Source organism: Monopterus albus, unplaced genomic scaffold (genome assembly GCF_001952655.1).
Source record: "Monopterus albus unplaced genomic scaffold, M_albus_1.0 scaffold49.1, whole genome shotgun sequence".
Lineage (NCBI taxonomy): Eukaryota > Metazoa > Chordata > Actinopteri > Synbranchiformes > Synbranchidae > Monopterus > Monopterus albus.
In genome coordinates, this window is record NW_018127929.1 from 54,432 (window position 1) to 63,246 (window position 8,815).

General features: G+C 41.3%; 1 protein-coding gene across 1 annotated transcript in view; it reads left to right on the forward strand.

Annotated features, from left to right (window-relative positions):
- hcn1 (hyperpolarization activated cyclic nucleotide-gated potassium channel 1) overlaps positions 1–8,815 on the forward strand; it is a 56,451-nt gene that overhangs the window by 32,640 nt on the left and 14,996 nt on the right. The window contains 3 exon segments of the mRNA XM_020600822.1: positions 44–262; positions 5,050–5,196; positions 8,472–8,712. Coding sequence (XP_020456478.1) covers positions 44–262; positions 5,050–5,196; positions 8,472–8,712 — 607 coding nt within the window.

Consider the following 8,815-nt stretch of genomic DNA (forward strand, 5'->3'; position numbering starts at 1 on the left):
ATCTCTGTCTCTCTCTTCCTCCCCTGTTCCCCCTCTCTTACAGAATGTTTCCTGGGGTAAGCAGTACTCTTATGCCCTCTTCAAAGCCATGAGCCACATGCTGTGTATCGGGTACGGTGCCCGGGCACCAGTCAGCATGTCTGACCTGTGGATCACCATGCTGAGTATGATTGTAGGCGCCACATGCTACGCCATGTTTGTAGGCCATGCTACGGCCCTAATCCAATCACTGGACTCCTCACGCAGGCAATACCAAGAGAAGGTAAGAGCCAAGCAGTGACACACATTACAGTGTAGTTTCCTGTGTATATCATATCCAATACCGGAAAAAAGATTGGGTTTACTGTACATGATATTGGATGTTAGTGAGTTTAAATTTTAAAAAGGGAACTGCATGTTAGATTGTAGAAATCTTTACTGCTTTGTTGTTTCAAGGTAAGCAATGCTACTGTAATTACTGTCTTTGTTGTTTCAAGGTAAGCAATGCTAATTACTGCTCCACAAGGATGGTTTTAGCGTATTAATATGAGGAGTTTGCCCTTTCTGACCGTTCATCCTGTTCATTTGAGCTAAATTAGATTTTCCCTCAGTGGCCTTGTGGACCAGTGGGCTGAGCTCTCACAGATCACAATAACTGGGACTAGAAAAGATGATTTTCTCCCACCAGGCAGATCACATAAGGCCAACAGGCTGACTTGACCAGTCACCTCGCTGTGTGTACAGTATGCTGCCAGTGAACACAGTTTCTTCTTTCCTTTCAGTTCAGTTCTTATATCTTTTTTAAATTATTATTTTTGGGAATGGAGGACAATTATCCAGCATTTCAGTCGAACCACACTCTGTGATCTGCTGAGGGCCATATCTGATGCACCGTGAGCTCACACACAAGAACCTGAGCTTGACTCCAAAAACTTTTTCTGTATTTATGCTGCAAAACTCCATGTACTGCACCTGCACCATTGTAGTGTATGGGATTATACAGTAGTCTTGATCCACTTCAGAACATGGTTATAATTAAAATAAAGATATGACCTTTAACTTATATAATAACAAACATTCACATTGTATATTAAAGCTAACAATAAATTATTTTAAGTCACTTTACTGCCAAACAGTCCAATTCTAACTTTTGTTTTGAGGATTTTTCCCTTTTGTTCTATGTGATGGCAAACCAAATTAGAGCCACAATAAGTAGTTGATTAATCAATTAGTTAATTAAGAGAGCATACCAATCATCAGTTGGTCTAGTCAGTCACTGACAGTAGATCAGATGGTCAGTGCACTACAGATGTGGTAGGATGGAGCAGGATACAAACAAATTACTTTTCCTTGGTATTGTACTGTTGGCTGGGTTGAAGGAGGACCCGGATACCAAAACTGCCTTTTCCTGCACTCTCACAAGCTACTATTTTATTGAACACACAACAACAAAGAACACACCGAACACAACACCACAATCCTACCAACCCAGAACTAAATACCTCCCGTGCCCAGCGGTCATTACGTGGATCCCGCCAGACGCTCCCCTCTCGAGAATTCTGGGGGATGCCACCAACTGTCTCTGTGCCCCCCCTTGCTACAGTATTTAATTCATAGGGTGAAACTGGAGCAGCTTTTCATTATAATACAAAACTGAATTTTATGATTCATCATATACACATGATCAGATCAGATACATATCACAGCACGTTCTACAGAAAATTAATTACAGCATGTTTCCGACATCAAACAAATCAAATGTTCAAAGTCTGTGTTTAAATTAGTGACATGTCTCTTGCTCAGTATGTGATGTACATCTGCTCCACAGCACTCTACATCTTACCTTATCCATTCAACATCCCTCAAGGCACTGAACCGACAGCTGTGAGGCTGTGGATGGTCGTTCATAGTAACAGAGACCCAGTGCGTTGCCAGATTCAGCCAGAACTGTTTTGCTGCATGGCTGTGCATATCAGTAGAGCAGGCTGAGGAGCAGTGGGGATGGGTTCAGGGTGCTCAGGTTCTAGTTATTACATCTATCAGTGCCACAGCTTGGGAGCTGGAAACATGGACGGATACAGTATATGGATATGGATGTGAAGTTAGAAGTCGGCTAAGGACAAAGGATATTTGTGAGAAGGACAAGACTGGATGATTCTTGTCAATAGGTTCTATTTAAATTACAAAAACTATCCTTACATTACTTCTTCAAAACATATTTTACATTCACTTGTATTCAGAAAAACGCGATTAAAGAGAAAAAACTCAATTTAAAAAGATGGAGGGAAATGCAGAAAGAGAAAGACAGGAACCCAAAATTTTCAGAGGGGCAGGAAGGAAATGAGGCCGTAAAGCATCTCAAATCACACCTGCCATCCCGGTGCTGAATCACTGGAAGCCGGCATACAGCTGTGTTTCATTCAGCAGCTAAAGAGTTCTTAAAACATGTCCAAGCTGTGACTCACTTCATTTATAGGCTTTAGAGTCTATAGCAAACCTAACTTACCTACTTGTTTGATGGCAAGTTAGGTTAAATAAAACATGAGGAAATAGTGAAAAACCATTATAAAATGTAAATTGTGGAACTAAAATGGTGCAGGACAGTCAAAACACATCCCAGTATATTCTGAATTAGAAGCAGTCAAGCTTAAAGGAATGTTTTGCTTCCTTACAAAAATTTTGAAGCCAGCATCCAGTTAGCTTAGCTCATGGGTTAATTTGGCCTCAAACAGTTCATCCCAGTGAGAGTTGGACTAAAACAGCTCTGACTATTTGTAGAGAAAAAGAATGAGAGCATTGTAGTCATCGTTGATCTAAACTGTAAAAAAGAAAGTATAACCAGATCATTAACTATTAAATCACAAATTAGGATAAATGTGAGGCTGGAAATTAAGTCACTGCTGTTTTGAAAACTTGATATGACCTGGAAGTGAAGGTCACATATCAAACCTGAAGTGTCAGAGACACCATTGCCCAGCTCTGTGCCCCACCTCGGCCTCTCCGAACAAAATGGCCTGGCCGACCTACTGCAGATGCTTTTATGCTTCAACTGTGTGAACTCTAAATAAATCAATTTCCTGGAAACAAAGCCCTGGCCCCTTATCACCTTTCTGCAGCTGGGGGAGGAATCAATGAGGGAGGCACTGTGACTCAAGTGTCATTCTGTGGGCCATGCTGGACTGCTGCTGGACCATGCTGCTGGAGCCGGCTACCAAGCTCACAGCTGCTGCTGGCTCTCTCCTACTGCTCTGCTGTGATTACCAGAAGCACTGTGGGAGATCGTGTTAATTTTCAGGTGTCAGGACCTCGGACTGCCTGGGAAGATCGTGTTCACCCCCTGTCTGCAGCAAAACTGTGTGAGGACACAGACTGATGAAAATAGATGAGCTGTATTTTTTTTCTCCCTTTCCATTTCCTTTGGGTCAATAATTGTCTTCAGGTTAAAGTGGACAGAATTTTACTTCCACTAAGGTTCAGTTCATTAGCAGGACAGGTCTCACACCTTTAATGCTGCCAATACTGCACAACAAATGGAAAAGTCCAGCCATGCATGCATGCACAGTAAGAAAAGGTCAAAGGCCACCTGTCATTCTCATAATATTTCATCCTTTCTTTCATATATTTTCTCTCTATCTCATTCCATCCCTCTGAGCCACTCCCCCAATATTTAACCAGGTGATAAGCAGCGCCTGGTATTCATGAGACAAAGTGCTTGGAGTTCTGCCCAAAGAATTCAGTTTTTGCCTCAGACTGTATTTTCCTCATGCACCAAGTTCTTTAAACGCCTTCTGGGCGTGGGCTGTCACATCTTTTACTCAAAGAATGGTTTCTGTCTAGCCACTCTACCATAAAGGCCTGATTGATGGAGTGCTGCTGTGATGGTCATCCTAACAGGTTCTCGCATTTCTGTGCAGAACCTGCGAAGCTCTGTCAGAGTGATTGTTGGATTCTTGGTTACCTCCCTGACCCAGACCCTTCCTCAATTTGGCCGGATGACTCACTCTAGTTTCCAAACTTCTTGCATTTCACTATTATTGAGGCTACTCCACTTCTGGGAACACTTATCAGAAAAGGTTTTTTTTTAACCCTTTCTATTTGCTTCACCACAGTTTTATTGCAGAGGGCTACAGAGACTTCCTTGGATTTCATGGCTTGGTTTTTGTCCTCACATGCATGTACACAGGTGTCTGCCTTTCAAAACTGCTATTTCAGTTTGCCACAGGTAGACTCCTATTTTATTTTAGATACATCACAGGAATTATTAAAGCAAACAGCATTCACCTGACCATTATATGGAGTGCCACAGAAAAGAGTCTGAATATTTTTCTAAATGAAAAATTTCCACTTTTTTTAAGACATTTGCAAAAATTGCAACAAAAAAAAATGCTTTGCCAATATGAGCTATTGAGTGTAGTTTGATAGGCAAAAATCAGGAGTTTTATCCATTTAAAATTAAATCTACAGAACAATAAAATGGGCAAAAAGTGACATCTGAAACAATTCATACACTGACGCAGTTTCAAAGTGCTTAACATACATGTTACATGTTTCAGAATGAAAGAAACAAAACAACCAAACATTCAGGGCTAATCATTCAAATAATCAACCCTTCATTGGTAATGTACTCATATTCTCTATGCAGCTCTTAAATCTCTCCAGGGTATCAGGTGCACCTTGCTACTTTGCATTAGATCATAGCTTGGTGGCCTATTGGTAGTGGGCTTCCAGCTTTAGTGAAATAATCAGAGCTGCTACCTTGGTCTGACATAGCCCCGAGCCTGTACTTGTTCCTACTTTCCTTCACCACCTGCCTCCCTCGTTCTGCTGCCCCCCACCCCCCCACCGCACAGATCCAGGACACGGCTCTGTGACTGTGTGAGAGCAAGGCTTGCCCTCAATAGGGCCGCGAATACACACTCTGTGAAGATCATGTTTTTGCACAGCTTTGCTGTTTATTCACGGTATACTGTGAAAAAAAGCTTTAATTTGACAATTTGGTGCTTAACATATTGATGCAAGAACTCTTCACTGAACTGATGCACATCTGCTTTCTTTGCCTTTCCACTACAGTATAAGCAAGTGGAGCAATACATGTCCTTTCACAAGCTTCCAGCAGACATGCGACAGAAAATTCATGACTACTATGAACATCGCTACCAAGGCAAAATCTTTGATGAGGACAACATCCTGAGTGAACTCAACGATCCGCTCAAAGAGGTGAGACTGTTTCTCTCTTAATACCCCTATCTGAATTTAAGCACAGGCTCTTTCAGAAGCTCCTTCACTAAGTAACATTTATAAATCTTAAGAGACTCAGAGTTTGTCTGAAGATTTTATTTTATTTTTGGAACAGGTAAGAAAAAAATACACATCCAACATCTCAAAAAAAAAAAAGTTGCTGACAGGTAAGCTGTCACACTGTGGTTTTAGTTTTAGAACATGAATGAGTTTAAAAGGTGCCAAAAGAAGATGAGGAGTCCAACTTCATTTGGCACCTTTAAATGCACAGTATGTGAAACTGAAATACCAACACCTGTCATCTCATCTTACAAGGTCAGGGGGGAAAAAAAACAGCAAAAAGGATTCTCCTCAGAGCCGTCAGCACATGAAAACATTCAGAAACATTACCTGCACAAAAACAACGGGTCTGAGAACTGCTGAAAGACCTGCTTTCATTTACAAATATTTACAAGTCTGAAGTCAGCAGTGTAGCACAGATAAACAACCACACAACTGAAGGATTGACTGAGTATACTGTTATTCACAAAGGAAAGGTAATGAGAAAGAATACTGTAGTTTATTGTGGAGTCAGCGACCGGTTTATTGTCTGACCTAGTCACATTACATGCATAATTATGTGCAGGGATGTGGAAGAGGAGAATTAAAAGCAAAGCAAATATAGAAATCGTGACCATCCCTCATGTACCGTAGCCCCATTAAGTCACCTTGCAGAGTCAAATGCTGAGGCACAGTCCCAGACACTCACAGGGAGGTGCAGGGATTTAAGGGTATGAGTTACAACACAGAAAGTCCCATAGGCTTAGTTCACTCTGCGTAGCAAGCAAAGTTAAAATCTGCATGGAGACAGTGTTGCACAGTGTAGGTTATGCCCATGGGATCAACAAATAAAAACCTGGAGTCGCACCAGTTCAAAGCAGGACACGCTAACTAGCTTACGTTGTCATTATGCTGTGTAACATATCTTGTCAGTTATGGATTATTTCAACAGTTTGTTTGTCCCTGGAGAAGACTGTACAGATAAGTTCACAAACTACACTATAGGAAAAGGAAGGTGACTTAAGTATATCAACATTTACAGTAGTTGCTCTAAACATTTTCAGCACAGATTCAGCTTTTGTTATTGCCAGGTTTAAGCTTGATAACTGTGTTTTACACTGAACACACCCATCACATTTTGTCTTAAACACTTTTAAAAGCTACAATAGATAACATCTTCATACAGGTGCCACTGCTACCTTTCTAAATGAGTTCATTTCTGCCAGCTCCTGCTGTATTTGAATCATGCCAGACTAAGAACAACTGTACACTTTACAGAGATAAAATACAGCTTACTCAGTTACATGTGTCTTTATTTGTCAGTGTGACACAACTAATACCACCTTCTCTGTTCCTTGGCTTGTGAAATGGCCATGAATTTTGTTTTGAGACACCAAGTGAGGGAGCAGTGGGGGGTTGTTTTACAGCCTCTGTATCTATAGTCAGTATCTTGGTTCCTAGCCATTTAGCAGTCGGAAATCACGTTAAGCAGCTTCAGACCAGACCATTTCCAGTTAGAATGACTGAGACAACGGCAGAAGAGTCGGACTGATTGCTGATGATTGGAGTTATAGGTCAATTTGGGATCACAATCAGCCCCACTTAGTAGCATTCAGACTCACTTTGGGATGGAGGAGGGCCATGAAATCAACCCAAGACTCTTCTGGCATGTCATTTATCACAGGATTTAGGCTTTTTGTTTGTTCAAACAGATATGACTACATGGGATTCACAGGACAAGCCCTGATTCAGTTTATAAAACAACTTTGGGCTTGCATATTTTCAGTCAAAGGGCAATGGTGCTTCTAGTCTTCAGTTTCTGTAGGCTATCTAGCTACTGTGTAAACAATGGTAGATCTAATCTGAAATTTAAGAACTGCTGTGACTTGAGAGATAGTGACTCTTCTCACACCAAAATATATATATATATTTTATATACATTTTAGCAGTTTTCCTTTCCAAGAGCCCTACGCCTGCATTCATTTTGGTGAACTATGACTATCGACTTGCAGGGAATTAAAACTTTACATAATCCACCACACTGAACTACCACTGTGTCTTGCCATTGTGTAGCTGTGGGCAGAAGCCACCTTAAAAGTGTCCATGGTCTCACTTTCAAGGACACTCCAACATCCAGTAATTGAGTCTTAGCTGCCAAAAGGATTTTCAATAATAAGCTCTGGCACTGGGAAATATAATGTACAAGACTGACAAGCAAACACAGGCACCATAAAAAGGAAAATGATAATATGGCCATTTCATGCATTAAAAGGTTTGGTGATCAGCAGCCATGTGTCAGACTCCATATCTTGCACCAAAAGAGTGCATTTGCTGTGCACTTGTTTGCATTACTTGATTACCTGTCTCGGGCAAGTTTACAATTTTGAGGTTGATAGTTATAATTGAGCAAAACACATGAGATGCAGTTTGTAGTAAATCAGGCAAAATATACAATTAGCAGTTTCATATACAGTAAGAAAACTGTTCTGCTGTTCTCTCTGTCCCCCAAACCCCCTCTTTCCTGTTCTCTGTCTCACTGCCTTTTATTCTCTGTCATATAACAAATATTTAAATAGGCATAGCCAAAGATTGCTTTCCCAGGAGAACTTTTGGCTGGGCGTAAAAACTGCTTACTATCCAATTCATTAGTTCTGGTGCATGATTGAGGTTAGAGCCCTGTGGCATTAGCTGACAGCGGCATCTGAGGCTGAGCTAATAACTCTTTGCATTGCCCTCATCTGGCCAGCGAGTGTCCCACAGATTGGTTATCTTTCTGCTAATGCCCTGTTGTCACTGGTGGAGAGCTATCCCTCATACGGGGTCAACAACACAACGCCACAGATGCCAAGTGCTCTGGCTTCCCATCTGTACAGCAACAAAGATGTGTGGGTAAACAGACAACAACCTCCTAATCTCCTGCTGGGTCTGAGGGGACAGGATGAGACCAGAGAGATGGCCTGCAGCCGACACCAAAGGGCAAACTCATCAGGATATGACTCATGTGCCAAAAAGTTTCTTCTCAGGAGTTACAGGAAGTGCTTTAGAAGCATCAGGGATAACGGAGCAACATGCATCCGATTCATTGCAGATAAAAGCTGAATAGATGAAGGATTTGTCGTGGTGTTTGTGCTATTCTATGCTTATTTTGTAAGTTGATGGTTATGACACGACCTCATCATCAGCTTGACCAATACTCTGCTTTTGTCTTCCACCAGGAAATTGTTAACTTCAACTGCCGTAAGCTTGTGGCCACCATGCCTCTGTTTGCCAATGCAGACCCCAACTTTGTGACAGGGATGTTGAGCAAGTTAAAGTTTGAGGTCTTTCAACCCAATGACTACATTATTCGAGAGGGCACCGTTGGGAAGAAGATGTACTTCATTCAACACGGTGTTGTTAGCGTCATCACTAAGTTCAATAAAGAGATGAAGCTGACTGATGGCTCCTACTTTGGAGGTAAGAACAACAATGTAATAAGTAATCAATTTAATTTTTGTTTACAAAAATGAATGATATGTTTCTACAGCTGTGCAACAGCACCACACTTCCATTCACACAT